Source organism: Papio anubis, chromosome 3 (assembly GCF_008728515.1).
Source record: "Papio anubis isolate 15944 chromosome 3, Panubis1.0, whole genome shotgun sequence".
NCBI classification, from domain to species: Eukaryota; Metazoa; Chordata; class Mammalia; order Primates; family Cercopithecidae; genus Papio; species Papio anubis.
This window is the reverse complement of record NC_044978.1, coordinates 75,529,663-75,555,190: the sequence shown is the minus strand read 5'-3', so window position 1 is coordinate 75,555,190 and position 25,528 is coordinate 75,529,663. Positions and strand designations below refer to the sequence as shown.

Here is a 25,528-nt window from a genome sequence, read left to right as displayed (position 1 = left end):
CACTTTGCACTACTCTTTAGGAATATTTCTCTTATTGTTCTCAAACAACAAGGATAAATTATTGAATCTTGGGAATAACAGAAGATATTACTAGTGAGAATGGATTCAATTCTTACATTTTTGAGAACTAGTAAAAATTTTTTACCATTTTCTTGACAATCAAATATCCTCTTTTGAGACAGGGTCTCACTCTGTCACCCAGGCTGGAGTGTAGTGGCATGATCTCTGCAGCCTCCACCTCCTAGATTCAAGGGATTCTCCTGCCTCAGCCTCTGGATTATCTGGGACGACAGAAGCGTGCCGCCACACCTGGCTAATTTTATATTTTCAGTAGAGAGGGGGTTTCACCATGTTGCCCAGGTTGGTCTCGAACTCCTGGGCTCGAGCATTCCTCCCACCTTGGCCTCCCAAAGTTCTGGGACTATAGGAGTGGGCCACCACATCTGACTGAGAAATAGCCTCCTTATTCTTGTAGTTAGAAGGAAATGTTTGTTCTCTTTAATTTTGTCTGAGAGCTTTCATAAAAAAATATCTTAGGGCTCTTTAGCAGTAAAAATTGTCTTTATTTTAATTTCAACCAGTATTTTTCAAACCAAGTAACAGCCTGTTTAACATAACTTTGAAGGGCAAAATAAATGAAATTCCCCAGTTTAGTACCTTGATTAAAAGTATTACTGTTTCTTGGCAAGTGGCCAAATAGCTACTTCCAGAGGTTCCCCTAGGCCCCTTTCAGGACCCTAATGTGGGGATTTGGGGTAAACTGAGCAAGTGATGATTCACTCATCATAGTATAAATTACACAGAATTTTCTATTTGACTTTGGCCATAAAAATTACATTAAAAAATTAGAGTGTAGTCATGTACGGATAGATTCGCAAACTGCCATAAACAGTTCATTAAACCAAGAAGAAAAATTAGAAACTTAGAAGTGTGCCTCTGAGGGCAAGGAGGGGCTGGGAACCTTAACATCAGCTGGACATCTGTTGAGGGTCAGGCTACAATGGGATCAGCAAGCCTTGGGAAGCTCCGACGGCATTACAGAATGGAGGCAGATTCAATCTCTGCCCCCAAACACCTCATTTACATTGCTAATAATGAGCCAATCACTCTTGATCAGATTTTTTAAATTAAATGACAGTTACAGAATACATAAAAGTACAGAGGAAAATTAACACCATGCAGTCTAAGTAATATCTAAGCAAGTGCTTAATGTTACTCCACTCCAAAAATGTTGCTTTGGGTAGCCTAGGAAGTTGCAAATTAGACAAAAAACTTAGTCTTTTTTTTAACTTTTGTAAAGATTTTGCCAATTAACAAGATAGAAAAATTACTCTTGAACTCTCTTAAATGCTTGAATTAAGTATTTTTCAACTCAGAGGTCCAAGGGTTTTAATGAAATTTCCAAAGAGTTAATTAGCTAATAATAGTTCCTTAAAAAGACCACTGAGACTTTCTTCAGTCTGTTTCTGCTTTGTGATTAGATATTCATTGTTCAGTAGAACTTTCTGTGATGATGAAAATGTTATATATCTGGTCTGGTCAATTGGTAGCTACTAGACACTTGTGGCTACTAGGCAGTTGGCTAGACCAGCTACGTGGTCAGACCAACTGAGAAACACATTTTTAATGTAATCTAATTTTAATTAACTGAAATTGCAATAGCCACATGTGACTACTGGCTAACACTAGGCAACCTAGAATCTATCTAGGGATCAGAGGATTTCAATCTCTGATCTCTGACCTTCACTAAAAAATACATTGCTTTAGCAGAAGTCATTCCAGTTAGGTGGGGTGTTTTGCTTTGTTTTTTCTTCTTGTTTTTGATAAAATATGTAATCTAACTACAGATGTTAAATACAAATATAGACTAGATTCATAGTTTTTTTTTTTTTTTTTCTAAGAATCATCCTGGAGATCCTTAAAACATTTGTTTGTACAAACATGCATTTGTAAAGAAATATACTGAAAAAGTATTATTTGAATGTTGAGTCTTGTATCTTGCCCAGGGCAAGTCACTTACCTGGCATCAGCTTCACTGTAGTATTCTCTTGCCACTATGTCTTCAAACAGTTCACCTCCGGTAACTCTGGGAAGACAAAAAAAGATAATCGCATTTAAAAAGAAGAAAAAAATAAGCATCAATAGATTTGCAAATGTGTTCATATAGATTTTTTTCTTAGATGATTTAAAAAGTTATCAAAACATTTTAAACCTTAAGACTCTTCATAAGTCAAATCTATATTATACTAAACATTTTAATATTTTTTATTTGTCTATCATCAGACACATGAGGTCACAATTTTCTGTATGCCATAAATATATTAGGCAATATCTTTTACAGAAAACGGTTTTCATTTCAATTTTTCAGATATTAATGGATACCTGACAAAATTTTGGCACAGTTTAGAAACATTTTCTAAATGAAAGGAGATGATACACATCATAGCTATTGAGTATGAGTTTGCAGGCTGTATCCTTCCCTGTATCCTTTTGCTATTTTCGCATGTGTGCATCCTTAAAGATACATTTTTCCCCTTGAAAACACACACAAAAAAGTAGATACTTTTCCCACAAAAGTGGGATCACGTACTATATGTAAATAATTAAGCTAATTATATTTGTCATTTTACATTAAATTATGGGCATGATGTCATATCAGAAGCATTTTCCCCCAATTTAATGTAACATAGCAATCAATAGAGATATGCATGTGTGTACATACATGCGTGCACACACATATATGTGCATATTAGAGGGTATTTCTACAAGAGAAATTCTTACAGGTAAAATTACTGGGTGAAAGAGTACCCACGTTTAAAATTTTGTAAAGCAGACAGAGCAAATCGCCTTCCAAAGTGGTTGCACCCCCAACATTATGAAGGTGCCCACAGGCCCAAATCATTACTGATCATAGTTATTATTAATAAATAAACACCTATTCAATTGTGGAAAATTCACGTTAATATGAATTTCTTGGTTATTAGTAAGGTAGACCATTTTCTCATTTATCAACCATTTCTTCTTCTGCTATGATCTGGCTTGATTTTAAAAGGATATTTCATCTTTGGGATTTAACCTTGTAAGAGCTAACATTTGCTGAGTTCTTACAATAAACCACACATTGTACTAAGCATTATATTAACTCATAAATCCCCACAATCGCCCGCCAAGCAATTCCCCTCCCAGTTTATTGATGAGAAAATGGAGGCCCAGAGAAGTTAAGTAACTTGCCCAAGATCACACAGTCTTTAGTGACACAGGCAGGCCATCGACTCCACAGCTCATGCCCTCAACCACTCCACAGTGTAGATTTTCCAATAATGACATTGCCAGTCTTTCCAGTTTAGAAGGCATGAGTCATTTGGAAAAGCATCAAGTAAAGGTATAGAGCTTCATGTATGAACACTATAGAGTGAGATAAAAGGATGCTAAATTCGTTTTTCTTTTTGTTCACTTGTTTGCTTTTTTGCTTTATTAAGTTCTGAAACATCATCAAAGGATAGCATGTTTTAGAGATCACCAGTTAGTATTCTCTCCCTTATTCTCCTTCCCAAAATGAAAAGATGGGATACTAAAAATTATAAATATGTTTGAACATTTATGCAACTTCTGCCTCTCTTAATTGCATTCTGGATACTTCAAAGTCCTTTAATGTCAGTCATTACTTCCAATTCTATTATTTTACATATAAAATGTTTACCTAAAATTATCATATAAATCTTCATATAGGCATGTTCTAAAAATCATGGTTACATGTACATAATTCCATTTAATAGCATAGCTATTTATTCCAATTAGAATCTATAACAAGGCTATCACACAATGTACCTCACATAAATTATAATGCAAAATAATTAGACAAAAAACACTTTCAACAAATCTACTGTTGCCTGTATAGTGATGATTTTGTGAGATTTCTCCCTTTGAATGTGACTAATGTATTATAGATATAATATGTACTCATAGTTATCCTTGTTTTTGATCATAAGTACCTAGAAAACCTACATATATTAGACAATTTGGGATTGTTAAAATGTTTAATAAACATTGATTAAAGTCTACTGACATTAATAAAATTGTTGCTATTTATAGGCTCCTTAAACATATTATTTGCCCTATGAGAAATACCAGATCCTGGATCACTGGGCTATCAACTTACTGATCTTTGTTATGTTAGCATCTAACCTAGCATTAATACATATTTGCTTAATTAATGACTCTTGAAATAATGATTAAATGAATTAACCCAGTTACAGAATCATGCTATCCATTTCATATACTGTAAGTCTGGACTTTACCTGAGCTTAAAAAAAATCATACACATACCAAAGTTTAGTTATACATGGCAATAGGTTTCATTTCCTATTTCATTTCATATTTAAAGGAGAATACTTGAAAGTCAGGGGGACTAGCATTCTGGTAGTTTTCAATAAATCATAATAGCTTTAGACAAATTTGAGGGGTGTAGAGTTTCATGTTGAGTTTTAGATTATGTAGTTAACTGTGTCTGACAACATTCTCTCTCCTAGCATTCATTTTTCCCAATATTTAAAAATATCTTTACACAAATGAAACCATTTTATTTCTTCTACACATATGATAAATGTCTGAAAAGAAAAAAATGGCAGTTATAACAGAATTCAATGTCTTGAAGAGAAGTTACTGATTTTTCTAACTTTAACATATTTCTATGCTTACATTGCTGTTTAATAGAACACAAAGTTAAGCCATAGTTACTACATATTTTTGAAAATGTTTAGTGTGTTGTGTGAAATTTCATATAGTGCCCAAATTAAATCAGTTTCATGAATAAACTGTTAATTAACTAATTAGAGATTTTGTGAATATATTGATGTCAGAGTTCTACTATGATATGAAGCATATCAATTATAAATTTGGAGCATTAATTACCATTTATGTATCTCCAGAACATTAGGGCTCACAAGCAAAAAAAAGATAACTCTAGAACATGAAAAGATGAGACTATATATCAGAAAGATAAATATTTGTGTTATTGTTGTTATTTATAGTGATGTTGATTCAAACTGTATTACCCCGTACAATAAATTGTTCTTTTGTTTCTAGTGTACAATTTGTAACTCACATCAGAAATGGTTAAAATTCGTTTCATCCAGAATACTACATTCGTAGAATTTCATCAGTAATAGATCTTTGACCATGAGGTTGAACAGCAAGTAGAGTCAAAGACTGGGATTTAAAAAAAAATGGTGCCACATTAACCTAAGGAATAGCCCTGACTTGGAGATTAAAAGCAGTGCTCAAGGTGGTGGGGGAAAGCCAGGAACTTCAGGTTGGAGCCGACGCAAAACAGGAACCAAGAGCGGCACCCAGTTAATGCACAAGTAGGAGGCAATCTTGCTAAGGTAGGATTGGGACTAACTCCTGGAAAAATGAGTAATTTCCCCTGGGAAATTAACTTAAAGCTGAAGAACAAGCCTAGTGAGATGAAATTGCCAGACCTGAAATCCAAGCCTCTGAGCAGAGTTAACAGAGGTTCATTAAGCAGTTAAACAAAGAATCACCACCATCAGATTTTTGTTTGTCAAAAAACATATCTCATGCTGCCTTGCATTTAAGCAATTGGTATGTCTTCATTTAGTGATGAAGGCAGAAGTTGTAATGGTGACATATTCATCTGTGTCACCTGCATGGTCATCCAACACACTGTCTTCCACTTGTTGAACAATAACAAGAAATATCCATTGGGTGCTTATTGTGTGTGCAACTACCTGGATATTTGTGCCCTGTCCTCAATTAATAGCTTAAAATCCTAACCCCCAAAGTGCTGATATTAGGAGGTGGGGCCTGTGGGAGGTAATCAGGTCATGAGGGTGGAGCCCTCATTTGGTGCCCTTACCAAAGGGACTCCAGAGAGCTCTCTCCTCTCTTTTCTCCATGTAGAAATATAAGAAAAAGTCAGTAGCCTGCCGTCCAGAAAAAAGCCCTCGCCAGAACCAGACCACACTGGCACGCTGATCTCAGACTTCCAGCCTTCAGGACTGTGAGAAATGTCTGTTGTTCAAGCCACCCAGGCTATGGTATTCTGTTAAGCAGCCCAAAAGACTAAGAAAATGTGCCAAGACCAAGCGCTGTTCTAAGTGCTCTAGAGATTGTAACACAGCAACCCTATGAAGTAGATACTAGTGCTATTTCTGTTTTACAGACAAGGAAATGAAAGTAATGGAGATTAAGGACATTTCCCAAGAACACACACGAAAGAAAAGAAAAGGACTAGTTTTCTTCTTGTCTGTGCTAGCCTACTAGCTTGCCCCTTGGACACAATTTGGGGAGCAGAGCAGGGTAAGACAAGGGGCTTGGAATAGCCCAAAGGATCATGCAAAAAGACTGGGAAGAATACAGACATAAAGAATTCCCACTTACATGCTCTTCAATCATTGATTAAAGTCAGACAGTTTGACTACTGGTGGGGGCAGGAGAGTAGTCACTGGTCAGTGTGAAGCTGATCAGGGCTCATTAGTAGGAGTGTTACTGGGTGTCTTGGCTGGATGATTCTACATTACGAGTGTGCAGCTATCCTATATACGGCAAGACTTCAACACCAGGCCCCGTTCTAGGTGCGGCAGCACTACCTTGTCAGCGTGCCAACCAGTGTGCCAACTCCATCCATTCCTAGTTACCCCAGGGGCTCCCTAAGGACCCCTGAAGGGAACCACGTGTCTAAATGAACACAGTCTATGGGGATACAATGAAAAATGTAGGTCTCCTTAGCACCATGTTCTAAGACATAAAGTAAATCAAGCCAACCACTAGTGTAAGGGTCTGTCAGGCAGAGCACATGAATGATAATGGGACATTGTCTCTTCAGTACCTTACACAGTGCCTGGCACACAGAAAGAGCTTAATAAATGCTTTCCGAGTGAATAAGTGATTAAATAATTAAATGGGTGAATGAATTGATAAGCACCAGTTCATGATTTTCTGGTTTGACCTGTTATTTGAGCTAGTACCCGAGGGTGAAGAGGCCCAATCACCATTTCTATTATGTATCTATTGATCTCTAACTAAATCTTGCTGATTGTATCTCCAAAACAAGACTTGAATCAAGACTACTATCTCCACTACAATGTCACCAGCCTAAGTCTCTGCTATCTCTCACACGTACCACTGCAATAACTCCTAACCGGCCCCATTTCCTGTCTTGGCCCCACCCCCCGCCCCGCCCCGCATCAACTCTCCACAAAATAGCTGTAAATGCACATCCAATTTTGTCACATGTCTGCATGAAGCTCTTCGACGGCTGTACACTGATTTTTCAGGCCAACTCCTGACATGACCTTCATGTCTCTGCTTAATTTGTATCCCACCTATCTCCCAATTGAGGCCCCTCTCTGTCTAGGTCTAGTTGTGATGGCCTTCCTCCAGTTCCTCAAGCATAGCAAGCTCCTTCTTGCCCCAGGGCCTTTCCACATGCTCGTCTCTCTTCCAGGAATTCCCAAGAACACTCATGGAGAAGCAGAATGTCAAATTTGAAAGTAAGTGGTCTTTCTGCAGTGTCTGTGAGGTGAGAGTCATTTATAGCATCCTTTCTATGTCCTTATGGAAATATTAATAATGAATTTAGGGCTGTGCAAGCTGTGTTTTGGAGACTAGCTCTTATGTCTTACCATAGTACTTATCTTTTTTGATTTGAGGCGGGTTTACGGAGTCAGATTACCTCTTCAGAAGCCTATAATTTGTAACTGCACAGTTTTGCACCAGTCCTACCCTTAGCTTCCCAAAATTGCACTTGGCACATACACGTGTATTATGAGCATGGATGAGTTGATATAATAATGCACTCAACTCTTTGGAGGACACAATAGCTGATGCTAGAGTACCTGTGCATATATAAAACAAATTTTAAAAATAGAAAAACACTAATAGTCCACTCAGATAGATTAGTGAGTGCCCTGTTGGGGCATTAGGCTTCCCTGCCAAGCATAACCTTTGGTTCCTGAGATGTATAGTTCTTGGAGTTGAACCTGGGCCCAGACCCAAAGATGCAAGACACTCTTTTGGAGGTGAAGAATCTGGCTGAACTGATTACACACTAGACCCAGAGTCCCAGAGTTGGGCAACAATAATCTCCCATTAAAGTAGTGAGACAAAAGGAGAAATAACACACTCATGTAACTCACAATGTAGTTAAACCACATATACAAAAATTCAGTTTTCATAATCACCATTAAACTTTCTGCTTCATCTATCCAAGCTAACTGAATAACCAAGTCACATTTTAAGAGTTAATTTTCATATATGTATAGTCTCTTAATTCTTGAAGTCACTAATCTTTATTGGTCCAAATTTTTTTAGTAATTTGCTATCAATAATTTTTATTATGGCCCCAATATTTTTAGTAATTCACTATTATTAAATTACACATACAGTTGGCCATCTGTATATGAGGATTTGACATGGCAGATTCAACCAACTGAGGATCAAAAATACAGTATTCAAAAATAAATAACAATTAAAAATATTTAAGTATACCGGAGGATGTGCATAGGTTATAGGCAAATACAGTATTATGCCATTTTATATCAGGGACTTCAGTATCTGCAGATTTTGTTATCCGAGAGGGTCCTCGAATCAATTTTCTGTGGATAGCGAGGAACAACTGTAATACATACATACACACACATACACACACACAGACATATACTATTAGGGTATGTGTGTATATATATGTAATTTCACTTATAAAATACTGATTTTGCTGGGTGTGGTGGCTCACGCCTATACTCCCTGCACTTTGGGAGGCTGAGATGGTAGGACTGCTTGAGCCTGGGAGTTCAAGAACAACCTAGGTAACATAATGAGAGCCTGCCAGGTGGGGTGGTATGAACCTATTGTCCCAGCTATCCAGGAAGGTGAAGCGGGAGGATCCCTTGAGTCTGCAAGATTGAGGCTGCAGAGAGCCTTGATCATGCCACTGCACTCAAGCCTAGATGACAGAATGAGACCCTGTCTCAAAAACAAACAAATAAATAAATAAATAAATAAATAAATAAATAAAGCAAATACTCATTTCAAGAGGTGAATGGAGGATTTCTAACATATCAGGCATTTCAAAAGGCATCTGACCTATATACTCTACTATGCATTAAAAAACCCAAAGGAAATGAAAGAAATCACTGTATATGGTTTTACAAGCACCACAGATATTCTAAAGATAACAAGACTATTTACAAAATATTTTTAAAAGAATAGCGAAGTCCACCTAATTAGAAACAATTTGAGTACACAGAGGAATTATGTATTAACTATTGGAATTCAGTAAGCCTATCAGAAGTTTTGCTGAATAAAAGGTAAACTCTCAATACCTATGCTATCACTTGTCATTCACTAGACTAAGTTTCAAACAATATAATATAGACATGATTATTTTTATTTATCTATATGTTAAAATCATTGCCATTTAAAAATCCCTTGTATTATCACAATTTTTGCTCATATTTTGTTATTTATTATGCTTGGGTAATCCTTAGAGAAAAATTATAATCACTTTAAAAAATATCTGCCATTGGCCCACTGATGAATGTTACTAACTGAGTATCATCACCTGATAAGCTACATATTATTAATGTCACATGTACTGAAACAGCCTAGGAATTCTGCCAGGGTTAGGCTGAGCCTTCTTGTGCAGGTAAGATTTCACTGTTAATGCCAAGGCAACTGCCTTTGACGGAAAACATCATCACAGTTAAATTGTGTTTCACATGTTAATTGGGATGAAATAGTTTCTGTATATCAGTAATTCATCTAAAAGTTAGCTTTGGTCATCAGAAAAATGAGCATTTATTTAGCCACAAAATGTGTAGATCTTGTTATGAAAGTAGGAAAGCTACTGTAGATAATGGTTGAATTTATACCCCAAAGTCCAGATTCTAATATATTTCTAATCATCAATACTCCAGAAAGAATCCTGAAATAGAGGTGACAGATGAGTGAAGCTACTGATTTGTTGATATGCCCCTACACGACAACAGGTTTTCCAGGTTCTGGAACATCGGGAGTTTCAAAGATGTCAGACAAGAAGAGATTCTATCATTTATCAGTCTTCGGTACTCAGAAGACCAACAGATCCTCTGCTGGAGAGGAGATACTGTTACTGTTGACCCCTGTGAGTGTGTAGATGTTTACAAAGGAGAGCTCAAGCTACAGGTGGCTGCAAGCTATTTAAATGATCCTTCTTGTTTTGAGGATACCAGGACATCCCATACTAAGTTCTCCAGTGGGTGACTCATTTGTTCTCACTGCCTTTTTTTTCCTGAAAATACGAATAACTTCATGGAGAGTTCAACTTTGTCATTAAACAGTGTCATTTATATACGAATTCTACAAACATTATTCAACTGTATTCATTGTATGTGTGAGCTTTGCCCATGCTAATGGACAGGAATATAAAGAATCAAGTTGTAACTTCTATCAAGCATCTAGTCTAGTGGAGAAAACAAAAACATGAATAAAAAATTATGTTCCTGTGGAACATGCTTTAACTAAAGCATAGGTCTATTTTTAAAGTCACAATCCTTAAGACCCAGCAAATCCTAGACTCAGTAATTGTCCCATTTACAGAGGAAATATGTATACTTGTAAGTAAAAAAGTTTCACCCAATACTTGCCTTTTTGACATGATGAAAGGAAGAAGAATTAGCACAAATGGGACATATGTGGATTCCATCTATGCAGACTCACTGATGAATACACAGTAACATCCACACTGGAACATTACACCAGTCAGTGCCCCATGCCAGCCAGGAAGGCTGGGAGTCTTGCTGCATCTTGTCACTTATTGCAGTTTATGAAGAATTCTTGCTATTTCCCCTATTTCCTATGCTTCCTAGAGGGCTCCACACCACTGCTATATAGATTCAGGAAGTTACTCCATACAAAGGATAAGCAAAAAATGAAGAGGAAATAATAGTTTCATAAAGGCTAAGGGAAAAGAGAGGAGAGAATAATGAATTCCTTCTGTGGGTCAGAGAAACTTTCACAGAGGAGGTGCTATCCAAGGAGGACCTCACATAAATGAGGAAGAGTTGGCCAGGAAGAAATGTGGGACATGAACACCTAGGAAGAAACAGGAGTTCAACTGGAAAGAGGAGAGAAAAAAGGAACAAAAGAGTTGGAAACAGGAATCTCAATTTCCCCTTATCTGGTCTCTAACTTTCCTCTCATTCCTCACATTATTCAGGATATATTTTATTACTACAGGGACTTACAAGCCAGGTGTGGTGGCTCAGGTTTGTGACCTCAGCATTTTGGGAGGCCAAGGCAGGAGGATCACTTGAGCCCAGGAATTCAAGACCAGTCTCGGCAACATAGTGAGATTGCATATCTATAAAAAATTTAAAAATTAGCTGGACATGCCGAAGCATGCCTGTAATCTCAGCCACTCAAGAGGCTTAGGGAGAAGGATTGCTTGAGCTCAGAGGGTAGAGGTTGTAGTGACCTACGATCACGGCACTGCACTCCAGTCTGGGAGAAAGTACTAGATTCTGTCTCTTAAAAACAAACAAAAAATCACCTTCTCCCAAATGTGCTCAACGTGCTTTTTGGTATGCTCTAGTGACTGTGCTTTTACAATGAAAACTAGTAGCTCACTTCTAGTTACATAACATTTTCCCATTTATCTGAATAAAGGCTTAAGTCAATCTAGACATTTTTAAAAAGATAATGCCAGATTAATCTCCACACAGGCTTAACAGAAACAATGCTTTCTGAAGGGATGTCTAAGATAGTAATATCATTTTTTTTAAAAAATATCAAGAGTTATTGCCGGTTTTATTCCCAACCTTTTGATTTTGTCGACAGCTAAGAAGTGACTTAGTAATTGTTTTTAGGTTTAACATTCATCCTCACAAGTTCTTCATGCTTCAGTTTGAGTGTTCTGTTGCCATGTACTACAAATATCATCAGACAACAGATTTCTTATTCTTTTACTGGCATTATAGTTGGGCCTCTGGAATATTACCAAATGGTTTATTGTATGTGTGCATACATACACGTGTACACACAAGCATACACACCCACTTAGTAAGCGTTCAAAAAAAGCCTGATTTGCTCTAGTAATTTTAGCTGACTTTTTACTGGATATGAAATGTTCAATGAATTAAAAAATAAGCATCACAGTAAAGCTGCATAATTCAATTTAATTTGAAAAGAGAGGACTAGTCTGAATAGCCATATTTCTAAATTTTGGAATATTTTTCTAAGGAAATGAAAATATATTTCTTTTAAGTAAAGGGTGATAAAGTCTTATTTGACTCCTTTACAAATTAGAAATTCTGCCAGAGCTCCATTAAGAAACAGCTAAGCAGAGGCATCCCACATGCAAATTACTACGTTAAGTAATTATCTAAAATCTTATTTATACTCATTTTCTTAGCACATTGCCTATTTAGAATACAGAGATTGAGGTAAGTCTAGCTCATTCAAATTATTGTCAATTTAAAAATTATTCACTTATTCATATATTTGTGTGTTACTTATACTATACTATCTTCTTAAAGGGATTTGAGACAGCTTATCACCTGTCAAATTATCTGAATTATCAAATTTCCCCATGTGATCTCTAAGCGCATGCTTTTTTCTTTTTCAGGCTGACATACAAAAGAAGGAGCAACAGATTTATACTTAATTGCTGCCTACAAAGATCTATACAGCCTTACATTGCTTCCATTTTTAATAATTGTAACAGTTCAGTAAGATAAATTTGCTTGATTTTAATAATCAATTGTTCATTGAATCAAAAACTATTTGTTGCTTTTTATGTGCAAATGTTAGGCAACTTATTTACTGAAACTTGCTTTAATAGTTTGGTTCAATACATTGTTTTTTAAAAAACAGATTATTATGTTCACAGGCATATATGGCTTTATTTAATTTAATGAATGCCTGCAAAACTACAAGCTCTTTATTCACACTTAGTAGTAGCTCTGTTACTTTTCAACAATATGACAAGATAATCTTTAGCTGTGGACTTAAAAATAAAATGCATCTGGCTGTGCACAGTCGCTCTCACATCCCAGCTCTTTGGGAGGCCAAGGCAGGCAGATGCAGTCAGGAGTTCGAGACCAGGCTAGCCAACATGGTGAAACCCCGTCTCTATTAAAAATACAAAAACTAGCTGGGTATAGTGGTGGGTGCCTGTAATCTCAGCTGTTCAGGAGGCTGAGGCAGTAGAATTGCTTGAACCTGTGAGGTGGAGGTTGCAGTGAGCCGAGACCACAACATTGCACTCCAGCCTGGGTGACAAAAGCAAAACTCTGTCTCAAAAAATAAAAACAAAATAAAATGCATTCTTACACATATAATAAACACAATATTTGTAGGCATCATTACTGACTAATGTTAAGTTACTACAATGCACACCAGGCTGCAAACAATGGCAAATGGAAAGCATACATAGGCACTCTGGATCTGGGTACTGAAAGCCGAATGTGTGGGTTTTCTTTCATTGAGAGCTTTCTTTCACTTTGTCTCTCATAAAATCCTCACTTTTGGTTCTTCCTGTATTTTCCCCACTCCCTCCCTCTGGTTCTGTAGGGAAGGGTGTGCTGCCAAGGTACCGAACCATTTTGCTGGACCGTAAGAAGGAAACAAGGATGTTTCAGTGTTTCCAACTCTAAGATAGTGGTTTAATGGGTAGTTTGGTGGATGGTGCCATCCCACTGATTTCTAATGTTGGAGAAGGAAAGGTGATTTTCTTGGAGACACTTCTTGGGATCAATGGGAGGAGAAGTGATGACAGAATACAATTCAAGTCTGGAGTGTATCTGTACTAAACTATTGTGGTAAGAATAGTACAAATAAATAACTTTGGCACAGTATCCTATCCCACCCAAATATACTTCATGTTGTCCCAGTTTCACTTAAGCAAATTTTAATGGTAGGAAGTTTTGGAAAAGATGGAGGGGGAACTTAGTGAAAAATATTACAGACTGAGATAGTGTTGAAGGAAGCTAACCTAGAATTTAAAAAATCCTTAGAGAATCTATGAAATAAAGACTCTTGATGGAGATAACTAGTTTCTTTAAAACTCTCAATTGTGACTATTAAATATCTACTTTTCCATTTATAAAATGTTTCCTATATTAAGAGTTCTTTATACTGGAGCAATTTTACTAGGTTCTTCTGCATACACATACTTAAAGCTCAGTTTCAAGGTATCAGTGACCTCCTCTTTGGAAAGCTAACATTGATTGGCCTAGAGTATATAGTTTCAGGCCCTTACCATGACATGCATGGACCTCCATAACCTGGTACACTCTTACTGAGATCTCTACCTTTTTAATTCCACACCAATTACCTTGAAGTTTGGTTAGTTGCCTATTTCACCATGCATTTTTAATGTAATTCCTCACTGGTGATGCCTAGCTAGGCAATCTTGATTTAATTTTCCATGAGCTTATACATTCTTCAAGAAGGAGCCCAAGTTTCCTCCAGAAATACTTCTCTGAAATCCAACCACTGTGCTTTCATAGCATACTGTGCTTGTTTGATTTAAATTTCACACTGAGACCATCTGCTTATATACCCATTATCTCCTAGTAAACCTCAAGATAAGGAAAGGCAAGGACCATGTCTTACTCATTTTTGGTATCCCTTGAACCTAACATGAGCCTAACACGTTGCCTGAGATATATTAGCAGCTCAATCAACATTAGTTGAATTAAACAGTATGTGAAAGGTAAGATGCAATATGAAATTAGTCAAAACAGGGAAGTGGAACTATGGGTATTTTTTATTATTAACATTTTCCTTTAAAAGGAGGATTTAAAACTCCTATTCTTCTAGTCATTTGCACATTTATTCTTTTAACAAGTATATACCAAGTGTCCAAGTATTAGGGCCTATATTAGATGAGGAATATGATGGTCCCTTAATTTAAAAAAAACCCGGAAAATACAAAATGTAATAGTACATCACCAGATACAACAGATATCCATGTGATACATAAAGGATATCAATTCAAATTTTCAAAGCATAAATGCTTGGCTATTACTACAAATAAGTCAGTTGAAACATCAAATGAAAACAGTTAAGACAGTTCAAAGAGTCTTCAAAAAAATAATAACAACATTTAACCACAGGATGTGGTCAATCTCCAGTCAGACCACAAATATCTTGCCATGAAGTCACCAGCTGCAGATAAGTCTATGATTAGAAATGTTTTCATTTGTGAAAGAGAACAGGCAAGGTTTGGGGTTGGTGATTAGAAATGAAGCTGTGTGGTCATGATCCTATAAATTTACCCATTACAACAAATTAAAGAGGGCTTATTCAAAGGACTGTACAACACCTCTCTATTTTGGTTACCAAATGCTTATAAGAGTTATTTTCACGCAGAAGTCACACAAAAGGCTGGGCATGGTGGCTCATGCCTATAATCCAAGCACTTTGGGAGGCCGAGGTGGGTGGATCACTTGAGGCCAGGAGTTCAAGAACAGCCTGGCCCTCATGGTGAAACCCCATCTCTACCAAATATACAAAAATCAGCTGGGTGTGGTGGTGCATGCCTGTAGTCCCAGCTACTTGGGAGGCTGAGGTAGGAGAATCGCTTGACCCCGGAAGGTGGAGGTTGCAGTAAGCAGAGATAATGCCACTGCATTCCAGTCTGGGGGACACAGTGAGATTCTGTCTCAAAAAAAAAAAAAAAAAGTCACACAAAAAATGAATAATTGAATGCATGTGTGCAAGATAAGATGTCATAGATCATAATCTTTGCCACCCAGATGACAGAATCACCTTAATTTGAGGTTTAAATCACTTTTGGGAATGTTGAAACATGGAGAAAAGACAGAAAAGTCAGATAAATTCCTTTTCCTGGCTTTTTCTGAACTAAAGAGTCTACTTTCCTACAGAACAGAAAAAAAATTAGTAGAGGCTATTAATGAGTTCAGAGTTCAGATGCGCTTTTGGAAGATTTTGTGGTGTTATTTGATATTCTAAAATAACAATCAGAATTTCTATATGTTTTCATCATTGTAAAATGTCTTACTTTCTATGATTTATTCTGTGAAGTTATTATTTTTTCTTTTCAATATTATCTTCAGTTGCCACTAAGAATAGGAGAGTTTCATGCTAAAGAGGGAAGGTTTTTTCACTATGGAAAGCAGCATAAGAGACTGTCTTTTGACCGTGAATCAGCTCTAGTAACACTGGTCCAGTTCAAAGAGCAGGAATCCCCTTCTTTTAAAAACGATGTATCTTCCTAAAGCTCTGAATGTTCAATTCTTTGTACTTTTGCAATATATGTGTAGAGTTCAGTCATTTTTAAAAGTCCAATTTACCTTTTGAAGATGAAACATAAGTTTTCTCCTCTACTGCTCTCACCTATGCCCCAATCATTGTCATTTTTTTGACTCCTCCCATATCCGTTTTCCTCCACTTCCCGTCTGCCCTCCTATAATCCCTTGCCACACTGCAGCAAGTGAGAGCTTTGTAAAATGAAATCGGATTATTTCATATTTCCGATCTTTAAATCTTCCAACGCCTTCCTAGAACACACAGCATAATATCTAAATTCCTCTTTCTGGCCTACAAGGCCTTTGAGCTCTGGCCCACATCCATCTCATGTGTTATTTCATATCCTTGCACCCCAGGACTTGGGATGTTTCATGCCACACTGGCCTTTGTTCTGCTCCTCATTGAAGCCACATTTTCTCAGGGTTGTACCCATTGTTTACACTGAGTGGAATCTCTACTCACAGATCTTCTCAACATTTAGGTTTCTTCTCCTGAAACATCATAGCAACCATTCCCGATCACCCTCTAAATCAGTCATCAGCCCCTAGCTACTCACCAAATATCACCCTCTTTTCTTCATAGCACTAGAACAAAAATGATTTGCTGGGTTTCTTTGTTCATTTACTCATTATCCATCCCCTCCTCCCTCAACTACTACAATGTCAGTTCTGACTTGTCCATCACTGTATTCCAGGGCTTGGCAGAGTATATCCATAAAGCAGGCATGCAATAAATGTCTACTGATTGAATTACTTTAAAAAAAAATCAGATGCACTAACATTGAGATCAAACAACCAAAAAGGCAGACTAGAGTCAAGCAATGAACATTATACATGTTCAGACCCCAAACATAACAACTGAGATCTTTTTTTCTTTTCTTTTCTTTTCATTTGATTTCTTTCTTTCTTTTTCTTTTTTTTTTTTTTTTTGAGAAGGCGTCTCGCTCTGTCACTCAGGCTGTAGTGCAGTGGTGCGATCTTGGCTCACTGCAACCTCTGCCTCCTGGGTTCAAGCAATTCTCCTTCCTCAGCCTCCCCAGTAGCTGGAATTACAGGTGCCCGCCACCAAGCCTGGCTGATTTTTGTATTTTTAGTAGAGACAGGGTTTCACCATGTTGAGCAGGCTGCTCTCGAACTCCTGACCTCAGGTGATCTGCCTGCCGCAGCCTCCCAAAGTGCAGGGATTACAGGCGTGAGCCACCGCACCTGGCCAACTGAGATCTTCTGATCTGATATCTATAATCCTGTTATACAGGGGGAAATCTCAGATCCCCACATAAAATTTTACATTTCTAAGCTTTACAATTCTTACAAAACTATATAAAATAGTCTATGATTTTTCAGGTATCTCAAAGCAAATATGGATGAAATTTCAAATTGGTAAAAATGACAAGCATAGAAGTTAGTCACTTTATGTTAGAACTATGTCTTCAATCCTTATCTATTTAGCTGTGTGACTCAGAAAAGTAACTTAACTTCTCTGAACTTCAGTGTCCTCATCTATAAAACTGCTAAAACAAGTATCTAATAGTATTGATGTAAAATTAAAGAGCTAAAATTGTTGAAGAACATAAATAGTGTCAGGTACACACTAGGTATCCAGTAAACATTAGTTATAATTATTATTGCTTCAAAACAATGAGTCCTCTTTGGTTAATATACTGCAACCACATAACTAGACATCATTTTACTGGGTATTAGGTTTATATACTTAGGAGAAGTAATTAACAATAACTTGATACTTAAACCATAAGATTTAAAATAAAATCTGTCCACATTGTATGTTCAGGGGTCTCTAAGTTTTTTTTTTTTTTTAATGGAAAAGTGATGTTTTTAAAACTGTGGTAAAATACACACAACATGAAATTTACTGCTTAAAAAATTCTTAAGGGCACAATTCAGTGGCATTAACCATAATGTTGCGTGACCATTTTCAGAACTCCTGATCATCTCAAACAGAACTCTGTACCCCAAAACTATCCATTCCTCCTCTCCTCCAGCACCTGGTAACCGCTACTCTACTGTCCTTGCCTATGAATTTGCCTATTCTAATTATTTCATGTAAGTGGAACCATTCAATATTTGTGCTTTTGGGTCTAGCTTATTTCTGAGTTTTCAAGTTTCATCCATGTTGTGGCATGTGTCAGAATTTCATTACATTTTTAAGGCTGTGTAACATTGCATTGTATGTACAGGCTACTTTTTGTTTATACATTTATCTGTTGATGGACATTTGTGTTGTTTCCACGTTTTGGTTATTTTGAATAATGCTGCTATAAACATTGTAAGTATCTGTTTGAGTCCTTGCTTTCCATTCTTTTTGGTATATACTAGAAGTTAAATTGCTAGATCATACGGCAATTCTATGTTTAATTGTGCAAGGAATCACAAAACTGTTTTCCACAGCTGCTGTGCCATTTTACATTCCCACCAGCAACCTACATGAGTTCCAACTTCTCTATATCCTGACCAACACTTGTTACTTTCCATTTTTTGTTTGTTTGTTTTGTTTTTATAATAGTCATTTTAGTGGGTGTGAAGTACTATTTCATGGTAGTTTGATTTGTATTTCTCTAATGATGAGTAATGTTGAGTGTCTTTCTATGTGCTTATTGGTCATTTGTATATTTTCTTTGATTTTTTTGGTGGTGTTAAGTTACAGAAGTTCTTTATATATTCTGGATATTAACCCCTTACTAGATGTATGATTTGCAAATATTTTCTCCTATTCTATAGATTATCTTTTCATTAATTTTTCTTTTTGTAGAGACAAGGTCTTGCTATGTTGCCCAGGCTGGTCTCAAACTCCTGGTCTTAAGTGATTCTCCCACCTCTGCCTCCCAAAGTGCTGGGATCACAGGCATGAACCACGGCGCCTAGCCCATATTTTTACTCTCTTGATTGTGTCTTTGATGCACAAAAGATTTTTAATTTTGACGAGGTTCATTATACTTATTTTTTCTTTTGTTGCCTGTGCTTTTGTGTCATATCCAAAAAAATTGTTGGCAAATCCAATGTCATGAAGGTTTTTCTCCTATATGTTTCTCTAACAGTTTCATAGCTTTATCTCTTACATTTAGGTCTTTGATCCATTTTGAGTTAAGTTTTGCATATGGTGTAAGGTAAAGGTCCAACTTTTAAATTTTGCATCGGATATCGAGTTTTGTTCTAATAATTCTGGTACAATGTAGGAAAATGGTTGAAAGGACCATGTACAACTTGTATATGTCTACAGAGGTTAATTAAAAATGCATTCAAGGTTTCTTTTAAATAAAGAATATAAAACAAAACAATGCACCTGTTACCAGACTTTTAAGTAATTAACTTCTAAATATCTCACACAAGAATTTGAGAGAATTGGCCAATATTTAATCTAAACCATTATCATACAAGATCTTCTCTAAAACTCAGAATTCATGCAATTCTACCCTCTTAAGAATAATGTCTCTATAAAAATGCTAAATTGGCCTTTATGTTGTTGTAGTTTAGAAAAATCCATTTGTAGCAAATACAAACATATGACTTGATTCTTTAGATTACAAGTATTTTACAGTGAAGCAAGTTTATTCTTATTTTATTGTTTCTGGTGAATATAATTGAGATGATTAAGAATTCAGTTCTGCTAATAAACAAATTTAGTAAAGTTGCAGGATACAAAATCAACATACAAAAATCAGTAGTATTTCAATACATTAACAACAGAGTGTATGAAAAAAAATCCAGAAAATAACCTAATTCACAATAACTACAAAAAGGAATAAATTTGAGCAAAGAGATAAAAGATATGTACATTGAATTCTATAAAACATTGATAAAAGAAACTGAAGACAACACAAATAAATAGAAATCTATACTTTGTTCATAGATTGGAAGAATTAATGTTGTTTAATTAAGTTCATACTATTGAAAGTGATCTACAGATTCTATGCAATCCCTAGCAAAATTCTAACAGCATTTTTTTTCACAGAAATAGAAAAACAATACTAAAATTTGTATGGAACCACGAAATACTAAAATTTGTATGGAATCTTAAACAGCTAAAGCAATCTTGAGCAAAGACAACAAAGCTGAAAGCATCACACTATCTGATTTCAAATTCTATTACAAAGGTATAGTAATCAAAACAGCAGAGTTACTGGCATATTATCAGATTCATAGACAAACAGAAGATAATTGAGAGCCTAGAAACAAATGCATATATTTATGGTCAACTAATGTTCAACAAAGATGCCAAGAATACATAATGAGGAAAAAGAGAGTCTCTTCAGTAAATGGTGCCAGAAAAACTGGATATTCACATGCAGAAGAATGAAATTAGACATTCATATCACACCACATATAAAAATCACCTCAAAATAGATTAAAGACTTAAATGTAAGATTTAAAACTGTAAAACTACTAGAAGAAAACATGGGGAGAAAGCTCCTTGATATTGGTCTGAGCAACGAATTTTTAAATATGACACCCAAAAGATCAGGCAACAAAAGCAAAAATAGACGGATGAGATTACATGAAAATTAAAAGCTTCTGCTCAAAAAAGGAAACAATCAACAGAGTGAAGAGACAACCTAGAGAATGAGAGAACATATCTGCAAACCATACATCTGATAATGGGTTAATATGCAAAATATATAAGAAACAAACAACTCAACAGCAAGAAAACAAATAACCTGATTAAAAAATGGACAAAGGACCTGAATAGATATTTGTCAACAGCAGATGTACAAATGGCCAACAGGTGTATGAAAAAATGTTCAACATAACTAATCATTAGGAAAATGCAAATTAAGACTATAATATCACTTCACACTTGTTAGAACAACTGTTATCTAAAACACAAAAGATAAGTGGTGAGGATGTGGAGAAAAGGGAACCCTGGCACACTGCTGGTGGAAATGTAAATTACTACAGCCATTATGGAAAATAGTGTGACAGCGCCTCAATAACTTAAAAAATAGAACTACCATATAATCCAGTAATTCCACTATGAGGTATATATTCAAAGGATATGAAATCAATATGTTGAAGAGATGTCTTCACTCTCATACTCACTGCAGCATTAACAATAGCCAAGAAATCAACCTAAGTGTCCATCAACGGATGTGTGGATAAAGATAACATGGCATATAAACACAATGGAATACTATTCAGCCTTTAAAAAGAAGGGAATCTTGTTACTCGTAAAAATATGGATGGCCCTAGAGGATATTAAGTTAAAAGAAAAAAGCCAGGCACAGAAAGATAAATACTGCATGATCTAACTTATAATGTGCAGTTTTAAAAAGTCAAACTTGGCTGGGAGTGTTGGCTCACGCCTGTAATTCCAGCACTCTGGGAAGCCGAGGTGGGTGGATCACCTGAGGTCAGGTGTTCAAGACTAGCCTGGCCAACATGGCAAAACCCCATCTCTACGAAAAAATAAAAAAAAAAATTAGCTGGGCATGGTGGTAAGCACCTGTAATCCCAGCTACTGGAGAGGCTGAGGCAGGAGAATCACTTGAACTCAGGAGGCAGAGCTTGCATTGAGCTGAGATCATGCCATTGCACTCCAGCCTGGGTGACAGAGTGAGACTCCATCTCTCACACACACACACACACACACACACACACACACACACACACAAAAAGGCCGGGCGCGGTGGCTCAAGCCTGTAATCCCAGCACTTTGGGAGGCCGAGACGGGCGGATCACAAGGTCAGGAGATCGAGACCATCCTGGCTAACACGGTGAAACCCCGTCTCTACTAAAAAATACAAAAACCTAGCCGGGCGAGGTGGCGGGCGTCTGTAGTCCCAGCTACTCGGGAGGCTGAGGCAGGAGAATGGCGTGAACCCGGGAGGCGGAGCTTGCAGTGAGCTGAGATCCGGCCACTGCACTCCAGTCTGGGCGACAAAGCGAGACTCTGTCTCAACAACAACAACAACAACAACAACAACAACAACAACAACAAAAAGATCAAACTCAGAAGCAGAGAGTAAAATGGCAGTTACCAGAGGCTAGAGGTTGGAGGGATTGGGAAGTATTGATTAAAGGACACAAAATTTCAGTGAGACAGGAGAATAAATTCAAGAGATCTATCGTACATCATGGATACTATAGTTAGTAACAATATGTTGTATATTTGAAAATTGCTAAATAGTAGATTTTAAGTGTTCTCACCAACACACACAAAATTAGTTTAGTAAAGTAACGCATATGCTAAATGCATTACATAAATAGCCTGATCTATCCATTCTACAACGTATACGTAAACTGAAACACCATTTTTTTAAAATCTTTTTTAAAAAATTTTTTTTATTATTATACTTTAAGTTTTAGGGTACATGTGCATAACATGCAGGTTTGTTACATATGTATACTTGTGCCATGTTGGTGTGCTGCACCCATCAACTCGTCAGCACCCATCAACTCTTCATTTACATCAGGTATAACTCCCAATGCAATCCCTCCCCCCTTCCCATAATAGGCCCCGGTGTGTGATGTTCCCCTTCCCGAGTCCAAGTGATCCCATTGTTCAGTTCCCACCTATGAGTGAGAACATGCGTTGAAACACCATTTTATGCACCATAAATATATACAATTTTATTTGTCAATTAGAAAAGTAAGATTTAAAAATTTTAAAAGAGTACAGTCCTGAACAGACAGAAAATTCCCTACTCATGCATGAAATATATATGCCCATTTCTTTTCCATAACTTTAATTACTCTTTGAAGTCTAGCTCACAATTCCCCACAATTTCAAAATAGCCGATATAACTTGCTGACATCACCAGGTGCACTTTAAACTCGTCATTGGATGAATCATCCCTATTATAAACTTAAAGCTGTACTATTAAGAGATAAATAAGTTTCCATCTGTTTCTCTATGGGACACTAAAATATAAAATTATAAAAAATAAGGCTATGACGTCTCATTCTGTGCAATCAATTAATTTTAAGATAATGCTATCACTCTGTTTTTTTTTTTTTTTTTTTTTTTTTGAGACGTAGTCTTGCTCTGTCCACCAGGCTGGAGTGCAGTGGCCTGATCTCGGCTCACTGCAAGCTCCACCTCCCAGGTTCACGCCATTCTCCTGCCTCAGCCTCCTGAGTAGCTGAGACTACAAGCGCACGCCACCACGCCCGGCTAATTCTTTTGTATTTTTAGTAGAGACGGGGTTTCACTATGTTAGCCAGGATGGTCTCAATCTCCTGACCTCGTGATCCGCCCACCTCGGCCTCCCAAAGTGCTGGGATTACAGGCTTGAGCCACCGCGCCCGGCCAATGCTATCATTCTTTACTTGAAAAGATTTTAAGTAATTACTGCAGTATAAAAAACAAAACAGGCTGGGCGCGGTGGTTCACACCTGTAGTCCTGGCACTTTGGGAGGCCTAGGCAGGTGGATCACCTGAGGTCAGGAGTTTGAGACCAGCCTGGTCAACATGGTGAAACTCCATCTCTACTAAAAATACAAAAATTAGCCAGGTGTGGTGGTGTGCACCTGTAGTCCCCACTACTTGGAAGGTTGAGGCAGGAGAGTTGCCTGAACTCAGGAGGCGGAGGTTGCAGTGAGTGGAGATTGCACCACTGCACTCCAGCCTGGGTGACACAGCGAGACTCTGTCTCAAAAATAATAATAATAATAATCACCATCATCATCAAAGCTGTTTGAGGTGAATCATGAGAAGTGATGCTATCAGTTAGGTAAAGTGTGTTCATATTTAAAGCGGCACCTATAAACATAGGGAAGAAATGAATAGAGAATGTGAAGATGAGTACAATCTAGAAAGGATGCAATAATAAGCCCTAGATACTCTGAGTAGCGTTTGACATTCACAGGGTCCTTATCAAACTTTGGTTGAATTCTTGCTCTACCATTTGTTATTCTTAAGCAAGTTATTTAACCTCTTTAGCCATCATTTTTTAAATAAAAAGACTAATAGTTGTTTTGCATTTATATCTGATAAAACTTAAACAATATATTCAGTAAAACACTTAGCATGCATTAAGAACTCAATAATTTTGTCTATTTTCATTATGATAATGATAGAAAAAAATGCGTTTGTAATGTGTTAACCATTATGTCATCTTTAATTTTGAAGGTAACACAGTATGAATTGAGATTTGCAACAAAAAATCTACATATAAAATGATGAGAATGAATATGTGAAGAAACGATTTTAAAAGAACACCATACCTTGTTCTACATAAAAATACAGAAAACTTTCAGGGCTTTTACCTGATATAATAATTTATAATTTATAATTTATTCTAATTGCCTTATTAATACAGAGACATTGTGGCACAGGGAAGACAGTACACAGAAGGTCACACAAACAGGCTACACATTTACAATAAGTAAATTTATTAAACCTTAATGTTCTAAACTTTCAGTCTTTTGGAGAGTGATGTCAGTTACTGCAATAAGAAGTATACAGTGTAAATGCTTGTACCACCTGAAAGCCAACAACAACGAAAGTTATAAATGGATATTCATGCCTAATAATTATAAGTACATAGTTTGTAGCATTAGAATTTATCTTTCCTAGGTTCTACCATCACTATTAATACTTTTTTGGTATCTAATACTATATCTTTGTGTCCAAACATTTTTCTCATTATGTTTGTTCTTTTCTTTGCTATAATACCAATCAGCTGCTTGGAGACAAGATGTCTTATATGGTTCAAAAGAACTAAAACACCTGAGTCTTAGTCTTCCAAAAAATTAGCCTAGTCCTTAATGGGAGATACACTCTCATAACTGAAGAGCTGACTTGGAAATATCAAGGTACCTCAATTCCAACTGCGTGACTTTATGCCCTGAGGATGTTTGCCATAACAGGGGACATTTAAAGTAATGGGTAAGATTTATTAAGCACCAGTTTTATTGGTCACTTTATGAACATTGTCTTATCTAATCTTTGGAAACACCTTATGAAGGAAATAATATTCTTTTCATTTTAGAAATGCAAAACATGATGTTTGATGCAGGTAAGCTGCAGAAAATCACAAAGCTAAAAAGTGACTAATCTAGGACACAAAAATGGATTAACTTCATATACCAATGATCTTGACCACAATGCTTATTGTATACTACAAAAATAACACACTAAACAGAGCATATTTTGTTTTTACCATATTTCTAGGTATTGATTTTTATCATAGGCTATATTTATACATAATATTTATTTTACACCAAGTATATGGTAATATCATTGACATCCAAAAATATAAAAAACAATAAAAATGAAAGAACTGCGAGTTCTAAAATGG

The 25,528-nt window shown here is 36.5% G+C and overlaps 1 protein-coding gene across 45 annotated transcripts in view; it reads right to left on the bottom strand.

The window, feature by feature from the left end:
* CAMK2D (calcium/calmodulin dependent protein kinase II delta) overlaps positions 1 to 25,528 on the bottom strand; it is a 305,944-nt gene that overhangs the window by 93,947 nt on the left and 186,469 nt on the right. For all 45 annotated transcript variants that reach the window (XM_003899111.5, XM_031664320.1, XM_017958999.3 and 42 more), the window contains one exon: positions 2,021 to 2,086. In XM_003899111.5, the coding sequence (XP_003899160.1) occupies positions 2,021 to 2,086 (66 nt within the window). The remainder of the gene's footprint in view (positions 1 to 2,020; positions 2,087 to 25,528) is intronic.